At 40.1% G+C, this 25,117-nt stretch overlaps 1 protein-coding gene across 1 annotated transcript; it reads right to left on the bottom strand.

Moving 5' to 3' along the window:
* Positions 1–1,041: 1,041 nt before the first annotated feature.
* ext2 (exostosin glycosyltransferase 2) lies at positions 1,042–24,859 on the bottom strand. Its single transcript, XM_074616480.1, has 15 exons — positions 24,725–24,859; positions 23,632–23,980; positions 23,277–23,500; positions 22,273–22,362; positions 21,178–21,294; positions 20,245–20,440; positions 19,281–19,420; positions 19,090–19,183; positions 12,408–12,539; positions 8,134–8,323; positions 5,553–5,719; positions 4,808–4,951; positions 4,230–4,358; positions 3,447–3,529; positions 1,042–1,909 (listed from the first exon to the last, which is right to left on the bottom strand). The coding sequence occupies exons 2-15, from the start codon at positions 23,944–23,946 to the stop codon at positions 1,771–1,773; spliced, it is 2,160 nt and encodes a 719-aa protein (XP_074472581.1). The 5' UTR covers positions 23,947–23,980; positions 24,725–24,859; the 3' UTR covers positions 1,042–1,770.
* Between the last annotated feature and the right edge of the window lie 258 nt (positions 24,860–25,117).

Here is a 25,117-nt window from a genome sequence, read left to right as displayed (position 1 = left end):
CAAGGTTAAAACAGCAAAAGACAGTATATAGAGGGTAGACGGTGACAGAGTTGACACGCACTATTGTCCTGTTAGTTTTTAGAGAATAGCTCAAGTCACTCGTAGTTTAAAGAAAAGCGTTTCAAGTCATTGGCTACAGATACTGGTTGGCCACAACTTGTGAATAAGTTGTCTGCTGTTGTTAAAAAAAACAATGAATTTGCAGTGTCTTATTGCATTGCAGCACCCTGCCAAAATATTGTGTCACCCTTTAGTCACATTCTGAAATCCCCCGCATTTCAGTCCCTTTGAAGGGACACGAGTGCTGAAATGAGATCGCACAACCCGCAAGAGTATCACACTAATTGAAGTTGACAAAAATACGAACTGCGCCCTTTTGAACTGCTGACATTGAACAGGGTGGATTAGGCCGCGTATATTAACAACAGGTGACGGGCTGGAGGGAACAGTGGATCGTCCGTGTCACGGAGGGTTTGCTCTGGACGCTCACAGATCGGAGTAAAGACAGACATGAAGAGGAAGGAAAATGTCTTACTTCATCTTCTTCCCACCTCACACACACACACACGCATATATGGAAAAAAACACATTAAAACTGTGAGACATATTAGTGTGTTCTTTACTTATTGTTTATAACAAAGTCATATATACACTTAGAAACATAAACTCAGTCAAAAAATTTAAAACAATTTCACTGACCTTATGAAAATAATAATAAAAAAGGCAAATAAAACCATCACAAGGCAAATGTCTTAAAGACTGCACGGCTCTCAATGTTAAAGCCTAAAACACTGCAGCTGGGACAACTATGATGAACAGAACAAACATATAAACACACACACAACAGGTATAATGGAAAATAAAAAACAAAACGTTGCATCAAAAGTATATACACATCTGTTTTGAAAAGTGTGGATCTGGGTCTATTAATCACTTTACAATAAGCGTCTTGAAATGCATGGCAAACAAATAATTACTATGCTTATGCAGCTCATTAAATTAATTAGTGTATATATATATTTTTTTTTTTGTGTGTGTATGTGTTAAGTCTGTATAAAATTACAATTCAAGATGTTCCAGTAGCTCAGCATCAATCTTTTAAAATCAGCAGTTACTCGCTCTAAATATTAGATTTATGGTACCAGCTTTGTCCAATCTGATTAAAACAGAACATATGTGAAACATTTACTGTACATCATGTTATTGTATGCTGTATTATCACATTCAATTAACCATTAGATACAGCCCAGATATGTAATTGAATCATTTACTATATATCATGCCAATTAAACATGTATTAGTTTTAATACAGTGCAGCTAAAAGAGTCAGGTCCGTGTCATCTTTTGAAAAGAAGAAAAAAAAAAAACCCTGGTTGGAGCATCATAAATTATGACTATTATATACAGCACTGCTGCAAAATACAACTATATACACTGTATACGCTGATTCCAGAGCAGCTGGAGCTCAGCGTTTCCAGCTCCATAACAGTAACAGTGAGGAACCACAAGCCTGTCAATCAAACATCAGACTCAGGGTGACCCTCCAACAGCAGTTCATGTAACATTAGTCTATGCATTCATATCGGTAAATGTTTGAAAATATCTTTCACTCTAAGTCACATAAACAATGTCATCACCATCCAAAGTCATTTGAACTGAGGAGTGACAGGAGTATGTACCACTTTAGTCTGAATACTGAAGTCTTGATATGAAAGACAAATGTTGAAATGTTGAGGCTGTGACCGGGTTCAAACATCTGTTACAGGCTGGTCAGAGGCTGCCGATGTTGGGGAAGCTCTTGAGCTTCTCTGGGAAGTCGTCTTTATAGAGCACCGGGTCGGCACGGTGTTCCACCACCTTCAGAGGCATTGTACCAAAAACTGATGCAAACTTGTTGATGCACTCAGATCTAGGGACGGAAACACAACTTATTTAATTAAAAAGCAGAATAAAACCATGTGTTTATTAGTACTTATCTGATTAGTGATTAATGACTGCAAATGATTTAGATGGATGAGCTCCTTACATTTTTAACTATTGTAAGGTGCCCGTCTTCCTAAATTAAGCTTTTCTGCATTTTACACATGTTTATCTCTGTTTACTGGCATGTAGAGGATATATCCAGTCAGTGTGTTTATTTCTGCACAGCTCACAGAATTTGCCTGTGTACAAAATATTTCTGACTTCGATTAAATAATTGCATCTATTGTGGTAACTGGAAAGACTGGAAATATTTAAGGCATAGTATTTTTTTTTTTTTTTAAAATTGTACTTACTGTACTGATAAATACTGCACATTTTTAAAAAGGAGCAGATTGCTTTAAATCCAGTTTCACCCAAATTTTATGTCACTATGCAAAGCTGCAAAGCTTGTGGTGTAACCTGCTGCAACGACACACTGCTGACTGCAGTTTGCTGTAAACCAGTATCTCCTGCAATGAGCAGAAAATGCTTCAGGTAATAGAAGGTGAATAGAAAACTGGGGAGAAAATGCGCTGCTGATGATTATGCAACAACAAACCTTTAAAATACAGTATAAGTTCGACAAACTGTATTTTTAAAATCCAATTTTTGCTCATATTTTTGTATACCAAATTTAAATGTGATTTTAATGTTTTTTAATATTCGAAAAAAAAAAAGATAAAAACTAGGGCTGTCAAAATTAATGCGATAACGCATTAACTCAAATTCGTTTTTAACGTCACTAATTTCTTTAACGCATTAACACAACTTGCAATTTTTAGGTTGCAATGGGAAGATACTGGCATCATATGAAACTAAAAAACCTAAGGAATCCAATTGTACCAACCATGTCATACTAGCTTGTTGGGAAGGAGGCTAAATAACGCTCCAAATGTGCGCTACATTTTGGCGAGGAAAAATTGGCATGGCCATTTTCAAAGGGGTCCCTTGGTGTCTGGCTTCAAGATATGTGAATTAAAACTGGTTCTATGGGTACCCACGAGTCTCCCCTTTACAGACATGCCCACTTTATGATAATCACATGCAGTTTTGGGGCAAGTCAGTCAAGTCAGCACACTGACACACTGACAGCTGTAGTTGCCTGTTGGGCTGCAGTTTGTCATGTTATGATTTGAGCATATTTTCTATGCTAAGTGCATTTGTCATTGTTGTGTTTTGTTAATCGATTTCCAATAATAAATATATACATACATTTGCATAAAACAAGCATATTTGCACACTCCTATGTTGATAAGAGTATTAAATACTTGACAAGTCACCCTTTAAGGTACATTTTAAACAGATAAAAAATGTTCGATTAATTTGCAATTATTAATTAAATATTTTGATTGATGGGGCGCCACTAGCTCACATGGTAGAGCGGGCGTCCCATATACCACCAATATACACACACAAAATAAGAAAAATAAACAAGATTCTACTGTGCTCATTTAGTCCACGATTTCCAAAACGTTGTGCCATACCTCTCCACCATGTGCGTCTGATCCAGGGACAGTCCATCAATGGCAGTACACTCAGGGCACTTGAACTTCTTCCTAGGGGTCACCTAAACAGAAGCAGAACAAAGTCACACCAGTAACGTCAGCTCACTTTAACTGTTCCTTACACCCGAGCAGCCCAGACAGACGCTAATAAACTGTCCAGTCTGATGAAATAACTCTGTGACATCCTACAAGAAATTTTGTTAAGTACAGTGAGTGGAAAAAAATGTCAGTGGAGTTGGAGAGATACTATGTGATGTATGGCTTTCCTCTGTCTAACCTCAAACACATCTACACCCCCGCCACATGCCTGCACCCAACGCTCTGAACCTGTGAATGTATGTGAGTGTAGAAGAAAACAATAGACACCGAGCGAGGAGGACAGAATGGGTTGGAGAGGAGAGGTTGGGTGTTTTCTGAAGGAACCTGATGGAGATATGGTGGGAGGAGGGGGCGCGGGTGCAGGCGTAGGGAAGTGTGCAGCTTGTGATTTGATGGCAGGGTGTGCGTGAGCCCCGGTGAGCTTAGGAAAACATACTCAGAGGGGGGAGTGCCAGTGAGTGACACCCAGATAAGGGAGGTTAAGGCTGGGCTTTAGTTCGGGCCCCTGCACCTGGGCACAGTCAGCATGACGGGGAGGGGGAGAGGCGGTGAAGTCGGAGGGTGAGAGCTGATCAAACCCAGAGATGCTGGTCTGCTCTGTCAGGCTTCAGCCTCCCCCCTGGAAGCTTAAAGCAACCAGGCCAGTCAGAGCTACGAACGTACCTTTATGGGGGCTTTGCCCGTGATGTTAGCCACCAGGAAGTTCATGGCAATATCTTCACAGTTCATGTGAGCGTCCACCCAGTTCTTGATGTCTCCTGGCATCTTGTATGTGTACAAATAGTTGAAGTACTGCAATGGAAACGGATTCAAGACAAACAAATGATTACTAGGTGTCATATAGATATACTGCAGACTCATTATGTACAATAATGCAGACACTGTTTGACATGGTGACCCAAGAGTATGTAGGAGGAACCGCTACACTAGAATTTGCTTTGAACTTAAGTGAGTGTGTGAGCTTTTAAGTAGAAGTGAGATAACCTCGCTCTACCTATGACACTCCGCTCGTCTATCACTGTAATCTTCTTGCCTGAAATCCTACACAAAACAGAGGTCTACAGGAAATTCTAAAATCCTTTCTGCAAACTTCAGTTTTTATTCAATTTCCAGATATAATGGACAATTTCCTTTCCAATCATTACTAAGCAAAAAACCTAACATCCATGAGTAGCTCTAAGGGGAAACGTGTGTGAACGAGGCAGCCAAAACGACTTCATTTCAGGCTTTTCCCTGGTCACCTTGTGGTAGAAGGCAGCTCCAGTTAGAACCATGGAGACCTCGTTGGTCCACTCCGACTCATACTTCCACTTCCCCATTTCATGGTCCCAGAGGTGCAGCCGGCCTGGGTAGCCCACCAGTCTGTCGGGGAACTCCCTCCATACCTGAAGCAGGACAGGAAACAGATTGTCAAATATTTTCACGTGGATTGAACTAAAGGTGAGAAAACTGATGGCTGATACTGAAACAATGATTAAGGGGTGTTTCTAAAGAGAGTTTAAGGATTACCAAAAAATCACAACCGAGAGTCAAATGAACATATTTTCAGATAGAAGCAGCTTTTTGATTGGCTGAATATCTCCGGCTTGACACCAGCAGCCAGTCTGATATCTGGTTAGACAGACAGCTCCTCTATCCTGTAATTCCATGTAATTATCCTTAAACTGAGCACAATTTTATTAAATGGCCTCTAAATGGATTCAGGTGAGTGTGCCGGGCTAAGTGGGGCCCGGCAGGTATGTGGGCATGGAAAGCATCAGCTCTAGACCTGTCATCATTCCTCACACATCAAACACATTCGGGCAGGCAGTCAAATCCCCAACTAGAGCAGAATGAGACTGTAATCCCCCTGAATGACTTTAAACTCTGGGATCAACTTGAAATGGTTCCCTGCAATACGTGCCGTCAGAGAGAAGATGGGAAAGTGTGGTCAAGGTTAAGTTTTTTTTTTTTTTTGGTTTTCTTTAAAGGGGGTCTTTTTCTCACCTCGTAGCCAAACTGCAGTTCATCAGATGTCAGCATGATGATGTCATCATCGATGGCTAGCACAGCTTCTGTCTCGATCTCGTCGTAGGGGAAGAAGCGGTTACTCAGCTTGTTCTCTTTGGTTCGCACGACTTTGAGAGGAACGCCGATCTTTGGCCAAAGAGACTCTGCCAAGAGGAAAACAATACAATGATAACAACCGCATTTTATACACATAGATACAGAGCTGAAACAATTCAGTCGACTAACCGGTTAAATCCGTAATCCTTGAGATTTCAGTCCTTGTTAAACCCCTATTTACAAGTGGTAAGAGCAAATGTGGTTTTCATACTACAGGTCCCAGAGTACTGGGGGCAACAAAACAAACTTCTGTTGTTTTAATAAAGAAGAAATCCGGCAATTATTGGCCCTTTTCCATCATTCTACGAGCAACTGGTCTGATTTCATGCTGAATACAGCATGAGTCTGCCAACAGCAAAAGGAAAACTAGTAGTTTACCTCTCTCTGCAGCCAGTCGCCTGCAGCTCTTCATCTAACAGCTCACTATGACTGCTCCTTCTTGTTCCATTACTCCTTGAAATATTTCAAACTGATCCGCTGTCCAACAATGCAGAAAATAATGGGTGTCTTGTTTTGTAGACGCATTTTGGAGGAATGATAGCGGCCTAGTGTCGAGCTCACTGACAAACACGTTGCATTTGCTAAAAGTCAACTCGCTAGTTAAATGGTTTTCATGTGAAGCTGCAGCAGTAGGAAATGTTGGGTTTGCATTAGCAGACACTTAATACAGCATTTTTTTCCAGAAACGTCACCAAAGACACCAGTTTGAAATACTGCAAATATATAAATATTGCAATACTTTCATCAGTGGGCCAGAGGCTCAATCACCATTGTGTGTTACCTCATTCAGCAACAGACATTTATTTAAATTAAAACATCTGAGATTGCTGTGAAGATGTGCTGGTTAGATTTGTCTTATATGATAGTAAGTTTACTATCTTTGGTTTTTATACCGTTGGTCAGACATAATACATTATGTGAAGACACCGTGGGCTCTGGGCAACTGTGATGGACATTTATCAATATTTTCTGACATTTCATTTACCAAGCAATTAATCAATTAATTGAGAAAATAATGTAAAATGAATGAACTGAAAGTAATTGTTGGTTGCAGCCCTACATAGATACATATATGGCCACTATCGGTGTCTAAAGATGGGTGAGAAATTATGATGTCATTTACCACTGACAGACATTTGAAGTCCGTCCTGCCAGTGGAAAACAGTGCTCTGGGAGTTTAACTCCACTGACTCATATCGCTACGCTAACCTCAAGCACGTGCAAATCCAACCGCACTACGATTCTTCACGAGGCAGATCAACAAAGTGTTTTTTCAGGGCAGCATTTCAAACATCTTGGGCAGTGTCCATGGCACGGACTATGGCACAGACAGATCACACAGAATGTGTCCCGTCATTAATGGGCTAACTGGGACCTGGCAGCCTATAAGAAGAGCTCCAGCTCCTGCTAACCACGTCTGAGGTCTCCTGTCAAAAGCTATTGTCAGGAAAACTGCTATGTTAAATGCCCAGAGTTTCTTCTTTCACCCTGTCCCATGTTGCTGCCATCCCTTCTTTCATTTCTTAAGTTGGAAAGAGACAGTTGGAGTGAGGGGATAATAGGCTACTATATGAACTTTAAAACGTCAGTCCTACCTCTGCATGGGTCAAAATGCAGATACTAGATTAATTCTTCTGTGACTTCATAAACTTTATTCAGCTAACAAAACAAAATGCCATGATCTGAAGAATAAGCTCTGGCTTTTATGCCTGCCCTGTGCATTTACTTTAGCTGTGTGGCAGTTAATCTCAGCTGCTGTATCAAGAGATAACTTATAAAAACAGATACAAACACTGCAAGCAGGAAGAGACCATTTGTTAAACATAATGTAATTTAAGTCTGTTATAAGACTTTCAGAACAGAAAAGTCAATAATGCTATATTGTGTAAAAAAAACCAATTTGCTTGGTCTGCATCTTCTTTAAATAAACACAGGAGGAAGCAAAAATAGGAGCGTGTAAACACATCAGATCAAGGCTTGGTGCGAATGGGGAAACGTGCCTTCACATTGGGCTGAGCCCCACGAGTCTGACCTGTCAATGGCCCCTAGTTAATTCTAATAGGTCACAAAGATCCAGCCAGGCGCCGCTGATCCCTCTAATGAAAAGGCAACTCACAGCCACGACGGAGCACTTCAAAGTCGTCTCATTACTTCATTACATTAGCCAACTCTTACAGCAGCAGGACCGATTTAATTCCAGGGTCCAGAACGGTCTTCGTCTGAGTCGAGCAGTCAGTGGGGTAAGGCACGATTAACTGTTGTGTACTTAATTGCCATATTAAGGCAAATAATTAGAGCGCAAGGTGCAATAAATAACAACTAACAAGAGCTAACTATGACACATCTATGATGGACTACAACTGATGATGAAGAGTAATGAAAGACAGAAACCTGAGTGCATGTACAACTATATCATTTGGAAAGCTTCATGAACGTTCGAATGAGGATTTGTTACACTCACCCTCAGGAGGACTCTTGTTCTGGTTATTCCACACCACCAGCAGCTTAGCCAAGCTGGGCACCTTAGAGATTTCTGTGATGACCCGGAAGAGACTCTCAACGCGATCGTAGGTCAGCACCACTGCAGTGAACCCAGGTGCTCTTGGTGGGATAAGTGGCAAGAACAGAGGGCTGTTCACACTGGACCACTTCTACACAAGAGAGGAAACAAAGATAAACACAGGCTGTTAAGGTCACAAACATCTTTTTCCATCCATTTTCATTCATTCTTTTTCATTTCCATGAACAGCTAGTCTAGAGCTAGCCTCATGTCTTCTGTGTTAACCCCGTCGGTCATGTTTTCCATGATTTAATGCACTATAATAGTGCTTCACTGGACAATGAGGTCACCTGCAGTCATTTCCAGATTATGCTTTTTTTATTATGGAGTAAGACTCGTCCAATAATGTCTCTCAGGGGCTAACGGAGGCAGAGCACAGGTTGCCAAAAGCTTCCAGTCAGAGTGCCAAGAAAACGCTGCAGAAGTAGCAGTACAGGAGGACGAGAAAGACCAAAAAGGAGTTTGCTTAGTCAATTAGTCGACTAATCGGTGATTTTGGTCTTCATCGACTAAGATTTCTTTTGTCGATTAGTCGTTTTTATGCTTTTTTTTTTAAGGCTGAATGACTTATTTCCAAGAAACGTATGAGCTACATGAGCTGTAAACACAAGATTTTAAGTGGTGAGTTTGTGTAGTTTTTTGTGGAGAAATTCAGTTTTACAGATCTGTCGATTAAATCACCATCGAAAATTGTATGACTGTTAGTCGACTAAGAATTTCTTTGGTCGAGGACAGCCCAACAAACAAGATAGGTTGGTTACCCTCTTGTATCTACTGTTTCTTGTGATGGTATTATGATGGGTCTTCTGGGATGTAGGAGAAATTGTGTGGGACAGAGGAGACGAAGGGGGGGAATGGCAACAGGAAGTAGTGGCTATCTATCGTCAATGTGGAACTTGGCTTTTCTTTCATTGCTCCCCTTTAAAACGGCTTGTAAACCCTGGGAGCCGCACTGACTCCAGCTGAGATCAAGTGACACTGTTAAATGAAGGAAACCACAGCAGTTTTCAGATGACACGTGTACTAAATACTACATTTTAAAAGCTACAGTCATTTGAATTACAGTGACAAATCAGGGACAACTAGTGTTAGTCTGTGTGCAAACGATAACTGTTTTGTTCATAAAAGTTTTTTTCTCGAGTGAAATAAAAAGACAAACCATGTCTTTCATTTACAAGCACGTGCTACTCTAACACTAGCAAACATAGGAGTTCACTCTTGATAAACTTCTTCAAAAGGCTCCAAAATTGTTCCACCCTGGTTACAGAGACAATCAGGCAAAGAGAGCATATCTAACACAGTAAATCTGTGGGCTTCTTGAAGTACATATAAACCCTGTTTCTCTTCTGGGCCCAGGTGGCCACACAGCGATTATGTGGCTCCTTCCACAGCATCAACACAAGTCTGTCAACAGAGACACAGCCATTGCCTTTTACACAACATCAGTCACTCCTCCACCAATAAAAGATCACTTTATTGGCCAGTGGAAACTTCCTTGTGGTCATTCTCACATTGTCAAACAAGCAGAAGGGGAAATAATTAAACTAACACATATACGCAGCGCAGATGCATTTAAACAGAATAAAAGAGGGTTAGAGACCACTTATGTCATTTGTCAAACAGAATAAATTAGATGAAAAGAAAGCCGCAGTTCATCATGACACCAACAGATCTGAGGGAGTTAATGTGTTTTTTTTTATACTTTATATTTAAACAAAAAAAGAAAAAAGAAGAATTTAATTTGGCTATTTGAACTGCTTGAGTAGTTCTTCCTTAATCTTATCAAGAGCTAGATTCAAAGTATTCAAAATGCCTTTATCTGTCTGTCCCATCTGTAGAAATGTTCCCACTGAAACACATATACAGTACATTTTTACCTTCAACTTTAAGACATAAGCACATATACTGTAAGTATAACTAATGTACACTGATGCAGAGGCACAGTAGTCACAGATTAAATCTAATCTTTCAATGTATTCCTGAACGATGTAAACAATAAAGTTGAAACAAAGATGCAGTATCATCTTCATTAGTATTATATTAAATATATTATATGCTGTATATACTATATATATGGACAGTGATAAGGTCTTGTTATTATCTTGACTCTATTTCAGCCAACTGGAGGACTCATACCCTTTTTTAACCTTGGGGGGATTATGTCTAATGCTACTGTATGTTCCCACTACGAGCGATAAAGCAACTAAATAGTCAAGCGTGGCCAGCTATATTGTCGTCAAGCTGCCGTTGAAGTGGTGCTCAAGCGCTCGTTGACGGGGGAGAGATATAAACATATGATTGGTTGACGCTTCACTGCGTCACTGGAGCGCATAAAAAAGTTGAGGCCAGCTAAACTTCTTTTGAAAATGACTTGTAGTCTGTTGCTTTGTCGCTCGTAGTGTGAACATAGTATAAACGCACGGTCACACATGCGTGAATGCAGGCGAGTGATCATTGCCTGCCGAGGCCTGAAAGTTTACCGAAGTTGAATTCCACGCGAATTCGAAGATACAAATTTGCTACGCGCTATGTGAATGTTTTTTCACCCCTTCGCTTGCCTTGAATGGAAGTGAACGGGAGTCAAATGCTAATTTTGCGCATGTGTGACTATGCCTTAATATATTTTATAGTACATGGTTGATTAGTATCAGAATATAAACACCCTCAAAATAAAGTTGAAAGTCAACACTTCAGCCTCATAGCAGTTCATTCATTTCAAATCTAATGTGCAGGAGAACTGAGTCAATACAAAAATGTCCAAATACTTGCAGACTGTGCTGTTACTTTTAAACAAGATAGTGATCAAATAAGACTTTCATATGCCCAGGTGCCAATCACTACAACACGTTTAAAACTCTGAGATGCCTTAATTCTTGTAATGTAAAAACCTTACAACTATGCCCACTACCTACAAATCCAAAACAAAAAGCAGCTTGTCCCTTATTCTGAAACCCCCTCCCCTCCAAAGGCACCAGCAATCCTGGGAAATGTGCTTTCAATTACCAGCCTAAAGACTACAGGAGGAGAGGGGGAAAATGTCTGCCTGATTTATTTAGTGCTCTGTGCAAGTTCTTCTCACCATCCGTTCACTGAATCCATCGCGAAAACACTTCATCTCCCATCTCAGGCAGGAATAGCCAAAGGTCTGTACCCCGACACAATTAACCTCCTCTGGGTCTGAGCAAACCTTGAGAGCTGAGTGATACTGATAGATTGGACTGGGGGGTTGGACGCTTTGACAAAACATTTTGACACAAGTGGGCAATGTCAAGTGTAACTGCTGATTAACAAGCTACCTGCTCAGAGGAAAACAGGCAACCATGGTGAGCTTGACTGTAAGCCTATTAGTCCTGACTGACAAACAACAGAAAACAACCCTCAGAGCGCTGCTTGTTAACACCAACGCAACCTGATTGTGACTGCCACCTCTCCTGGGATACCTGAAGACATTTGACTGATGCAAAGACACTATTATGCATCTACACGCATGCTGACATGCACACGCCTCTACCCCACAGGCTGAGGATGGAGGAGACTCTAGATCAGACCGGGCTGATTAACAACTCCTGAGAGATGGTCGCCCAGCCAAGCTGTCTGCAGCCACAAACTCCCACAACCACAGGGATGCTAAACACACACACACACACACACACACACACCATTCTTCCCATCCAGCGTACTCTCTACAAACGCATGACTCAGACATGCAGGAACTTATTTTTCACCACAACGGAGGCATCCTCATAGAGCAGAACTGCTGACACAAACTGGCTGCCTCAGAGCTAGCTGGGTGTATACCAAAACTGTGAAGCGCAGCATGTGTGGCGCTTCAGAAACGACTGAAGGGATCTACTGTCACTCTGCCACGGAGGCTGTGATTTACAATGCGCAGGAGATGTGGCACTGCGAGCATCTGTATGGTCAAAGCTCCATCCTGGAAGGGTTTCATTCAGATGTCTGCAATAAAAAGACTTCTAGGAATACAACTGAGCGATTCAGCACAGTGGAGCACACAGACTGTATAGATTATGTGGCTGTATGTTGGAAGAGATATAGCTAAATATCAGATACTTCTGAAAGACAACAATGGATGGCTAGTAATATAACAATCTTGCTTTACTAAAAGTTACCAATACTTACAAAAAGCACATCAACATCAAGTCACAGTTACATACCACCACAGGTGGATTGTTCCACTGCTCATAAGTTTGTGCAGCATACGGGTAGATGCGGTCATTGATGATCTGGAGCGTTGTCAAGCCAATAGCCTTCATGGAGCTGAAGTAGGCTTCCCAGAACCAGCGTGCCTGTGGACAAATGGAACAGATTTCTTAAAACGTTGTGCCCATCAAAACAAAAATGGGGGGAAAAAGAGCAACCACAAAACATGCTTAGAGGATCAACATTACACTACACATTTAACAAAATGTAACTCTCTATTCAACTTTCATAGATATTCACTGAACAGATAAAGACAATGCAGAATTGGATATTTGCATCGACTGATGAAAAAACAACATATGTAATCGTTCTTGTCACGATCAGAACATGCTGCATGCAGGTGCAAGAAAGAAAACTATGTTTTTGTTTGTAGAATTAGTCACCATAATGGAAATGTCAATGAAAAAGTTATTATTCTTTAGTTTTATTATTAATTATTAGTAATAATAATTGACCTTAAAGGCAGAATGAGTAGGATTTGACAATTTGTAAACACAACATTCAAAGTTAGCCCCTCCTCTACGGCTCAACAACACCAGAAGTGCACTCCCCCTGACGGCGGTTAGGGGTGCTCGCCAGCGGAGCCAACCCCAGATTCACACTCGCTTTGTCGGCTTGGCGTTTTGCCTTGCTATATTTGTATTATATATATTTATTTTTTTTGGCACTGTGTCCGCCAACTTCGTAGCAATCCTCTTGGATGCGTGCTTACGATCTGGGCACCTGGTTGCTACATTTTTATAGAGGTTTATGCCCGGAGACGTCCCAAACACGGCAAAATAAGAAAATACAGGCAGAAGGCAGCGTCTCTGCAGATACGGACACCACCACACACTTCTAGTGGGTCATAAGTAAAGATTGAGAGGGATAATCTTTGCATGAGTCTATACATTGTTTTGTTTAAAAAAGTCCTACTCATTCTGCCTTTAACTTGAATAAGAAAGTGTTTCATGAAACTGGTTTGTATTTCTGTTCTTATTTTATGCTGTGGCGTAGAGCCACTACATGACAGAAGATAACATCAGTGTGCTGTAAAATCCAGATTTCTCTCCCCGGTCCAAGTCTATAAAGACGATTTTCTAGCCCTCTCCAGCCTCTTGACCTTCAACAACTCTTCTCCTGAAGCTCTCTAAAATCGCTTTTGACTGTGCCTGTTTCGCTTCAACAGATCTCTGATGTGAAAAACAGACTTTAACGATAACATTAAGATATGTGTTAAGAGTTCAGTTATCACATTGGCTGCTGGAATACCCAACTCTAACCGCCCTCATTCACGGCTCACAAAGATGAAAAAGAATACCTGTATATTGATTTTGTTTAAGCTCTGACTATGTTATGGTTGAGATGCAGGAGAAGAATAAATCTAAAGAGAAATCAATGAAGACTCTACAGGGTTCATGAACGTTTTCACTTTTTATACCATGAAACGTTAAAGTTACCATGAATTGATTGATAAAGAGTAGTGCTACGGACCATGATGTATGTGTCTAGCCTCCTTGCCTCCTGCAGGCTCCTACTCTAGTTAGAAACTTCAAGGGACAGTTCAGAGACGAGAGAACCCTATAAGAGTTAATGAGGCTTCAAACAACACTGTCTCCTGCCAGGAGGCACCGTGTTACACTGACCCGACTCCACCCCACCAGCTCCTCAATGACCCACAGTTCTGGAGTAGAGGATGTGAAATATTGGAGTATTTGTGTGTCAAGTCAAGTCAATTGTATTCGATATAGCCCAATATCACAAAATTTGCCTCCGGGGGCTTTACAATCTGTACAGCATATGACGCCATCTGTCCTTTACGACCCTCGCAGCGGATAAGAAAAAAATTTAACAAAAAAAAAAACTTTTAATGGGAAAAAATGGAAGAAACCTCAGGAAGTGCAACTGAGGAGGGATCCCAGTGTAAACCACTGAGCCATATTTCTTTCTCCTCCCATTGCAATTCACCAGTGTGCATTATTGGCTAGTTAGTGCCCCAAACGTAGTCAATCCTTAATGGCACGTGAACATGTGACAATTGCCTATATCACCCAAGTCTGAGTAAAAGCACTGGAGCTGTACAACAACAGAAAAACAGCATTTATTTTTATAGAGGGGGGTGAAGAGAATCCAAAAAGACTTTCTAATCTCAGGGGGGAATCCCAACGGCCCATAAATCAGCCGGTGATGAAAGTTTCTTTTCCGACCGGGGGGAGGCAGAAAGCAAACTGTGGCGGCCCAAGGGCCCATACCACCACCCTCCACCCTCTCCCAGCGCCTGCAGGAATTTTTATGAGCACAGAAGAAGAGACAGCGTTGCAAGAGAGGAAGAGAACCCCTTTAGTCCATCTACCATTTGCAGCATTCTAGCCTAAACTCTACAGGAAGATGTACAGCAGCAAATATAGCAACTCTGACCAACTTAATCTATGAGCTAACCAAAATTGATTTCACCAATAAAAAGAAAATTATGTTTAATGCAGACTGTAATTATAAACCTGCTGCAAATATTGAGGAATAATGCAAACAATCCCGATAGTCAGGTCCAAAATATATTCCTCTGTAATACAGACGAAACCGCCGCTCCATGGTACGCTTGGTTTAAGACGAATTATCTTCTCATTTCCTTCTAGTTTAGAGAGTTCCCCAGCAGCTCCCACTCCTTTGTTGTTTAAAATCATTAAAATAAACGGTCAAAGAGATGATCAAAAACAGTTTATATTACAGTAGTCTAAATCACTTTGTTTTTAACTCGGAGGAAGTTGTCAAGTGCCTGACAGATGATTCAACCTATAGAGCAGAATTGGAAGCCAGTGAGCTGTGGACAGAACCAGGCAATCATTAGTGTTTCTGACATAATCAAAAACAGCAGTGAAACCGAGTCCGTTTCAAATCATGTGAGCTGCTCACTGGGAATATTGTTTTGCTTAAGATTTATTAGCACTTTATTTTTAACTGACATTTCTATACACACATACAAACACACAACTGGTTAATAATAATAATAATAATAAGCTAGTCTCCCAGGAGAAAATCAGTCCTTATTAGAAGGGTTAAAATATAAACTAGCAGGACTTTCAGTCTAGAGGATCACGACTGAAGACCGCTGCTTTAGCAGCAGGTTTCATGTGGAATTACAGTCGTGGATTACAGACTGCCTCACTGACACCAGTTCAGCGGTGGAATGTAACTACGTACATTTACTCAAGTTTTTGAGGTACTCTACTTGAGTATTTCCATTTTATGCTAATTTATACTTCTTCTCCAGTACATCTGGATTTTAGTCTGAATCAGAGTGAAATTGATACTTTTAGTTTGTTTTCTATTTTAGTCTGGTTTGGTTTCACAATTTAAAACGGACCAAATTAAAAAAATGAAGTTCCTGAGAGGCGTGTACGGAGCAAATTTATCTCTTTGTCTAGAGAGCTGCCACTTCTATGCTGATCCTTACATATTAATGCGTCAATAATTATAATACAATAATACAATATGTGTTATTCTGAAGCAAGCCTTTCTGCATTATGATTATGAGTACTTTTACTTTTGATACTTTAAGTATATTTTGATGCTAATATTTATTTACATTTGTAGGTAAAATTTTGAATGCAGGACTTTTACTTGTAACAGAGTATTTCTACACTAGTGAGAGATCAGAGTACTTCTTCCACCACTGCACTAGTTTGTGTGGCTCTAAGCATTCTGCAGTGCAACAAAGAGGCGCGCCGTGGGACTGTTTACACTTTAGATTTCATATGTAACTTGAGGCAGTGAAATAAGTTCAACGATATCAAATCTGCAAACTCGCGATTAAGAAAATTAAGGAGCTTTCATTTTTGATTGACTAAAAAGCTACAGACACCTGTCATCATCCTGGCTGACTGTTCACTTCTGTCTGAGGGGGATGCATGTAAAGAGAAGATCGGACTGAAGAAAAGCAGACGGCGTATACTGTAAGAGAGAGGAGAGTAGACCGACTTGACATGTTCTATAAATCAGCTACAGCCAGTGTGCTGTTATGCATGGAGGAGTCCTGGGGGGCTAAAGGTTGGGAAGACAGTTAGGATCAACAGATGGAAAGAAGAAGCTGGTTGAAGCTCAATACCAAAGCAGTAGTAGCGGAAAGGATGAGGAGTAAGTTGAACTCCCTCCTCCCATCTTACATATTCTAATTTAAAGGAATAAGTTATTTGAACGTGTTAATCTAATAAAAAGGTCTGTACTGTATGTGTCCTATTTTGAGGGTATGACCCAAACACGGCTCATGGAAATCAGTAAACAAACATGAGCTCAGTAGTTTCACTGTTAACATCGCACAGCTGTTTAGTATGTGGCCTTTTAAAATGTGACCTAAATGGATGCTATTATATCATCTCAAATTTGAAAATGAGTTCTGCTGATGACTGATGGAAGCTCAACAGTAGTCCATCACAATTTGACCTGATCTCTAATAAGACATGCAACTTAAATTAACCATATCTGTCCCTGCAGGATGAACTGAAACTGCACTCATTACATAGATGATACTCTGCTATGGTCAAGAACAAAAAGCTATCAATATTCATGTGAATTAAAAACACACTTGACCTTCCAGAAAGGTAATTGATGAATATTGTAGGACAGTATTGTTTTCTGTCCAAAGAAGCTTAAATTTATCAGCTTTGGATAATTAACCTTTTAGTCTCCCTACAATATCGAACCCAAAAAATCAATCTTTACCAAGGAATTTTTGTTGGAGCAGCAGTTTTTTTTGTTATCGCAGGTAGTTCTCCAAGTCAAACTATAAACTATAATTTATGTTGACAAAACCTTAAACTATACTTAAAATGTAAAATATAAGTTGTTCATTATATGGTAATTCATTTTAGGTAAGTATGCATTGTGTATTCCTATTTTTACATTTGTGTGCACAAAAGACAGACCACATGGGAACACAGACAGACACACTATGAAAGCAAAGGCTGCTGAGCCCTCTAGTGGCAAAACTAATGAAATACATCAACAACCACTTCAAAAAAGAAATCAATGTTTAAGCTTTTCTAGATTATCTGCTTTAAGAAATCAGGCTCTCAGCACGCATAACAATGTTTTCTCACGAAGCCTAGAATTTAAATGACCCCGTCTTTTACACCAGGGAAGGCGGGGAGTACAGCAGACACTGAATGGTCCTTTAAAACCCGACAGTACATAGAACCTGGTTGAGATGGACTGTACCAATGTGACAAATCCATTCAGGATTACACTTCTGTTTCTGCAGTGTGTTTTGATTTCTTAAGGGTGAGACCAACTTCAATATGAAGTATTAAATGAAGCCAGACAAGTAGGATGTAGGCAACTTGATTTGAACTGTTTAGAGAAATTTTGATCACCATTGTGTTTCCACAATCTTCAACCATTGTTTACTGTACTTAAAAAAAACTGACATAAGAGTCGTATGATTTTTTTTCAATAATTATCCATTACAGGACATAACACTCTGATGCTTTTAGTGTGGGTTTAGAGTGTGACCTGTGACCATCACCACACAAATATATATATATTATACCTATATTAGAGCTGCAACAATCAATCAACCAATTACTTGTCAATTATTGAATTAATCGCCAACTATTTTGATAATTGATTTATTGGTTTTAATAATTTTTGGAGAAAAATAAAGTAAAAATTCCCTGATTCCAGCTTCTTAAATGTGAATATTTTCTGGTTTCTTTACTCCTCTACGACAATAAACTGAATATCTTTGAGTTGTGGACAAAACAAGACATTTGAGGACGTCATCTCGGGCTTTGGGAAACACTGATCGACATTTTTCACCATTTTCTGACATTTTATAGACCAAACAATAACTAAACAATTAATCAATAAAATAATAAACCGATTAATCTACAATGAAAATAATTGTCAGTTGCAGCCCTATCCTAAATCGTGGTATACCATTAGTTTCATCAAACTAATAGTAAAATTACTTCTGTAGAGAAATGTCTCAGACAAGAATCAACTTGCAACCACTTCAATCCATCTGTAATGGATAACAATATCAGATATGCTACCAAGTTAGCTGTGAGCTATACACAGCTGAAAACCCGCACCCACCCCCCCCCCCATCTCACGAGAAAGTCATGTTTTTGAGCTCGTCTGGTGAAATCCAACCCCAAGCCCGTCTCTGAGCCCGTCTCTGAGCCCTCGGCCTAAAATGTCTGTTTGGCTAGTATAATTAGTAAATGGACTAGAGTTGATACAAGGGAACGAGGAGCAGCTGAACTGCTGCACTTCTCTCAAAGCTGCTTTCACTTATGTTTATTGTGGTTCAATGTAGATATCAAATGGAAAGAGAGCGCGAGCCGTCTTCAGTGCATTTCACTCAAGCTAAAATCAACATAGCTGAGTCCTCTGAAAGCTTTTTAAAATCTAAACTGACCAAAGGAGGAAATTCAAACTTACAAAAAGTAAAGGTGGTATCCAAATTTCTGTCTTTCGCACGTCACATAAAATTTGTTCCGGCTTCCACTGACTTGGTTGGTTGGTTAAGGTATAGGCATATCTCACACATGACATGCAAGTGCTCTAAACCCAGTGACAGCCCCTCCGACCACAATGTCAATCGTTCTCAAACAGCAACTCTATGTAAGGCACTTTAAATAAGTACATTGTGACTGTTACCTGTCTTTGCATCTCTTCAACTTGTCTGTGAGGAATACTCTTTAGGATGGTGTACATCTCTGATAGCTTGTCCTCTGGAATAACCACAGATGCCCTGTGCAGAAACAGAAACATTAAATTAGTGAAATAAAATTGGCAGACTTGTCGAACCATTTATTCATTTTTTTAACTGTTCAGTGGCTTAGGCTGACCTTTTCCAGTCGAGTACTTCAGAGAATGGCAGAATGTAGGAGTCCGCGAGGATGACAGGGACACAGCCAGCCTGCAGCACATCACTGAGGGCAGCTTGACCCAGACGAGCCCCCCGCAAAACCACACAGAATGAAGACTCCTGTAGAGACACATTGGGAGCAAATTGTTGATGGGACGTGTGAGTTTGCATTCTACAAGCAACCTAAAACCAGACTCTATTGACCCATTTTCACTGCTGGAAAATCCAAAAGAACACCAAATAAACAAAGAACTTTAACTGCATGAGTTTTAGTTCCTGGGTAGAGCTGCACAATTAATCGAAATTGCAATATGGTCTACTGCAATTTTCATATCGCAAAATGACGAAGAAATTTGTTAAAGGTGAAATGTGAGTCAAATACCATTAATATTAAATATTGTGGTGCTGCAGAGATGTCCTGGCCTACACATCATATTCTACAGACTTAAGAAAACATCTTAGTTTGGTAGAGATCCCCCCCCTACATTTTTTTTTTTTTTTTAAACTACACCATAATCACTTTAATGTTTTTCAATGAAAATGAGAATTATGATGTAAAAATGATCATACCCTCTAATATCGCAAATCATATTGCAATATTAGTCAAAAATAATCACAGTTAGATATTTTTTCAGAATCGTACAGTCCTAATCTTGGGATGTAATTTCTACCTTCCAAAAAGTCCCTGCTCCCAAGGAAGCTCTTATTGAAGGATCAGGAACTAGGTTGCTAGTTGAACTGCAGTACTCATCGTTGCTGAGTGGTAAAACAGCGTGAAGTCTGCTCAAACATACAGCATCTATTCTGTCTATAACAAGCGCTGGTTGTTGGTGGTATCAATATTAGAACTTGGACACATTCAGCTAAAGTAGCACATTTAACAACTATAGTGCATCTTGATACGCTTTGAAATAAATAGTTTTTAATGCAGTTGTGCTTCCCACCTGCAGGATCTGTGGGTAGTCATACACCTGCCCCTTGTAGCAGCGTTTTCGTGCGGAGGCGGCACCCTGGGAGAGGTTGCTACACTTGTCCAGGAGGAGCAGTGCTTCTCCATTTTCTTCCTTCAAGCGCTCCAATTCGGCACGGTACTCTCGGTGGATGGCAGTTTGAGAAGACAGAATGAAGAAGCGCCTTGGCCTGGAGGAATGGAAACAGGAGATATGCAACTGGTTTTCATACTTTATATTGTTGACTATAAATGACTCCTCAATCATAACTAGCTTAAAGAGTGTTGATAAACCACAGTTACTTTATTATATTTAAAAGTCCACTTTCTGTAGAGAAGATGCTGATGGATAACTTATGTAAAGTGACTGTGATCTGGTCATGTGTTGAGGTCGAATAGTCTTTTTTGCTTAGGAAGGTTCCTAGCTGAGTGAGAGGACCCAGAAATATCTAAGTGTTAAGGAAAGGTGCTTCAATGTTTCCTTACTTATCTCCTTTAGCATAGGGAACACGGGACCATCCTTTACCAAAGGAAAGGAGATAATACCGTCCCACAGTTTCTTGCGGAAGCAAAAGTTAAAGCGCCGCATCATTCGGCCGTCAATAACATCCGCCGTCACTGTTTAATTGTACACTATGGATAAACTGAAAACATCCTTCTTGGGAAGTGTAATACTGTTTTGGACTAGAATCCTTACTCCTTACTTAAAAAACCATCCGTCCGCTATCATGTAAGTGCAGTTGGATTCCCATCAGACTATGGTTGTCCTTCACATCTTTCCTCGACCTCATGATGTTTTCCATCAAGGTCAAGGAAAAGTGGTTAAGAAAAGACAAAGGACGTCATTTTTTTTTTTTTACTATTCGACCGCAGCCATGGTGTGCTACTCAAACAAGATAATGTGAGTTAAAGTGTGAGATGTGCTCACCCTGGCTGTCTCTCGGGCAGCTCAACATCTGCAGAGAGGGGGCTGTAAACTGGGATGCTGACATCATAACCTTGTCTGTAGGTCCATGTAGAGAAACCGCCTCCCGCCAGCAGCGCTCTGAAACAAATGGATTGTAACAATGCTTCAACACTCTGGGGATTTCAACAGACCTGAGCTGCAGGAACATACTTTAAAACACAAATTCATTCATTTGTTTCCTAAGAGAACTTTGGCTACCAATAATGCTGATGTGAGACATGAAGTGACATCAAACAGGGCTCAGTGTCCTGCTTAATAGATCCCATGTAGTCCACTAGGTGATGAAATGTACTTTGGATTCTGTTCTATTCTCAGGCAAGGTGAATATAAAGTGGAAACACACCGACCGTCAAACACACGTGGTTCTGATGAGGCTCCATGCCAAATGGACTCCAGCTGGATGAGACCAGGAAATTCCTTACAGCTAAAGATAGTGTTCATTGTCTCAAGGCTGCGTGTTCATAAACCCAACCTCTTCCATCCTCAACCATCACTCTAGCCTACAAGACATCTTGAGACACATATACGCTCTTCACTGGTAAACGCAACCAGATTTGAAAGATCTCCTCAAAGCCTCTTGAATATACAGCATGTTATCTCCTTATCGCTTGTAAATATCTCTTTCATCTTCATCAGATGATCCCTCTTAACACTTTGTGAATGACTACAATTAAAATGCAGAATGTTGTAGAATCCATTGTAACATGAAAATGAATTTTATCTGTCCCGGAAACAGAATATACATAAACAAGAAATGATTTATCCTTTTGATTTGAAGTTGCTGACAGGAATGCTGAAAACATGAATCTTGACAACATGCTTCCATCCTCTCCGGTGTTTTGAATAAAATGTTAGAACATTTTTAAGCTTTAGATGTCTGAATTGGTCGTAGTAGGAATCAGCTGATGACACTTATTTGGTTAATTAAATTCATGCACCAACCCTATCCTTTGATCTAAATATGAATGGTTTTGTTATACATACAGTATTTCCATTCAGATTATAATGAACACATTCTTAAATATGAAGATGGCTTATAAGATGTACGGTAGCTACCTGTCCCTGGGCACATCCAAGGCAGTATTGTAGTCTGGAGGGCCTCCAGGTAACATGTTGAAAAGTAGGTGATTCATCCCTTTGTCCCATCTACCAAAACATACACAAGATTAGTGCTGGAATGATTAACAGTTAATTAACACATTATTTTAACAGAAAATGAAATAATGGTAGTTTTGTTGATTCATTCATTATCAAACAGTCACTTTTATCAAATGTGAAAAATGATTTGCCTTTCTTCATTTCATACCAGTGTTTATTAAAACCCTTCTGTTTAATGTTGGCCAGAAAAGAGACATTTTGAGACATCACTTTGGGCTCTTGTGAAACTTCTATCTTATGTGGTTGTTATTTCTGACATTTTATGACAAATGATTAATCAATATATATTAGTTGGTATTTCAAAAATAATTGTTGGCTTACATCTCACACAATATATACTGTATGTTAAGTGACCATAGACACATTTATAAGGGATTACTATAGAGCTGCAACTAACTATTATTTTCATTGTCGATTAATCCGTTGATTATTATTTTCTTGATTAATCGATTAGTTGTTTGGTCTATAAAATGTCAGAAAATGGTGAAACATGACGATCAGTGTTTTCCAAAGCCCAAAAAGACGTCCTCAAATGTCTTGTTTTGTCCACAACTGAAAGACATTCAGTTTACTGTCATAAAGGAGTAAAGAAACCAGAAAATATTCACATTTAAGAAGCTGGAATCAGAGAATTTTTTCTTGATTTTTTTTTCTTGAAAACCAATAAATCAATTATCAAAATAGTTGCTGATTAATTTAATAGTTGACAACTAATCATTGCAGCTCTAGATTAAAATGCTACAGTTGAACTTTAACACCAATGACAACAATAAGAGCAATTTAAGAAAAAGAGGTTCATAAAAAGAGCTAGAGAGCAACTGAAAGTGACAAACTCTACTGCACGGTTAAAACCAATTAAGACATTGATTATTTTCGTGACTGGCTCTGGTGTAAACGTTTACCTGGGTAGCATTGACAGAGCCTGGGCAGTCTCTCTGATACGCAGGGAGTTCTGGTTCAGCACATCGATAGATGGGATAAAAAGACAAGCCCTGGTGACATCGTCGGTGTAAAAGTCACTGTCAGAGATGGCACTGAGCAGGTCGTTGTATTCTCGAGACAGTCCGGTGCTGCTGATGGGAACACCCAATTCATCCACAAACTTCTGTAGAGGGTAAATGTACACCTGCAACAAAAACCATTTCAACAAAGACTCATAAGTTCAACATGGAACACTGCAAAAATATTAAAATATACGCTTACGCTTACTTTATGTAAGCTCGGTGATGTGAGGGTTGTTTTGAGAGACAGTTTTACCTTGATTCTGTTTTTAGGATTGTAGCCACATCTGTACACATCAAAACAGGTGTGCATGCGACAGCTGAGGTCCCCCCTCTCAGGAATGGGACTGGAGACAGGCAGGCGGACCAGAGGTGCGTCGTGAACACTGCGTTTATCAAGGGTCCAGTCAGCTGCAGACTCAATGGAGTGGGGCCAGAACTGAAACATCCCGGTGGCGATGAGTCCAAGCAGCACCACAGAGAAGAGGGTGATGTAGTAGATGCGGTGCTTGGTTTTCATCCGCGGGATGAGAGCAGGGCCCCGTGAGCTGTATTTCCCAGAGGCATACATGGCTGACCGACAGGCTTCTGATCAATGACAGCTTCTGTAATAGTCAGACAGTTGTAGTTAGTAGTCTTCCAATGAGCATTAGATCAGCAGACTCTGTCACAACTTATAGATCCAGTCTTAAAACACTTTTATAGAATGGCTTTTCCAATCAGCTGAATTATAGTCTTTTGTATGCTTGTGTATGTATGTGCATATATAATTGTATGAATATGTATATGCTTGTTTCTTTATTTTCCCATTCTATTGTTTTGTATTTAATTATTTATGTGTCATTGTATTCTGCTGTCTATGATGTGGATTTCCTTGGAAAGCACTTTGTGAAAAGTGCTCTACACATTTATTTAAAATGATTATTATTATTCTGTACACCATGAAGTACAGTGACAAAAACAGGATAGAAAACACGTCCTCCAGAGGATGATAAATGCGATCACAAGTCCCCCAAAGTCTCAGTATGTAGCTCAAACAGGAAGAGTGCTCCTGGTGTTACACATTAACAATAATCATGTTAATATGATGCTGATTTCAACACCTTTGCTGTCAAAGACGCAGCTAGTTGTAACGAAAACATACACATTACTGCCACTAACATCAGGTCAACATATAAACCATAACATGACTTTAACTAGGACGCTGACTGGACTAACCTTAGCTCACCTAGCAGCTGGCTGAACCAGCTGTGTAAACACTGATGCTACATTAACTCTAACGACTCAGCTGACTTTACTAAACCATATAACAGAAGATCATTCAAACGTTATGTGTGTGTTTTACCTACCGGGACGTGTGACGGAGTTAACGGAGGTGGACGGGTCGGTGTTAGTTCATGACTCCGGTTAGAAAGCAGGATACTCTGTGGATAATGCTAACCGAGCTAGCATCGAGCTAACAGGAAGTCAGTGGGTTCCGGAAGTCATTCTTCTTCGCTGCTGAGATGTAGAGTAGAGACTCAGGAGGTAGATGCTCTGCTTCTCTCTGGTGGCAGTGGAAGCATACTGACTGACCGTTTTAACCAATACAGTGTTTTATAGGGCAGCGGTCAGCAACCTGAGGCTCTCTAGCTCCTCTCCAGTGGCTCCCTGTGGATTTATAAAAATGGAAATGAATAACTGTTTTTTTACATTTTCATTTTTATTTATCATTGTTGTAGGTCTATGGTTATTCTCGTAAT

The sequence above is a fragment of the Sebastes fasciatus genome, chromosome 2 (assembly GCF_043250625.1).
Source record: "Sebastes fasciatus isolate fSebFas1 chromosome 2, fSebFas1.pri, whole genome shotgun sequence".
Taxonomy (NCBI): Eukaryota; Metazoa; Chordata; class Actinopteri; order Perciformes; family Sebastidae; genus Sebastes; species Sebastes fasciatus.
Note: the sequence above shows the minus strand (reverse complement) of the source record. Positions and strands in the feature narration are given on the sequence as shown.

Bases quoted from the DNA above. Each gene is read 5' to 3' on its own strand.
- ext2 (XM_074616480.1), bottom strand. From the start codon at position 23,946: ATGTATGCCTCTGGGAAATACAGCTCACGGGGCCCTGCTCTCATCCCG. The intron at 19,421-20,244 runs GTGGGAAGCACA...GTGTCTCTACAG, and splicing joins ACTACCCACAGATCCTGCAG to GAGTCTTCATTCTGTGTGGT. The intron at 4,952-5,552 runs GTGAGAAAAAGA...GTCCTGCTTCAG, and splicing joins AACTGCAGTTTGGCTACGAG to GTATGGAGGGAGTTCCCCGA.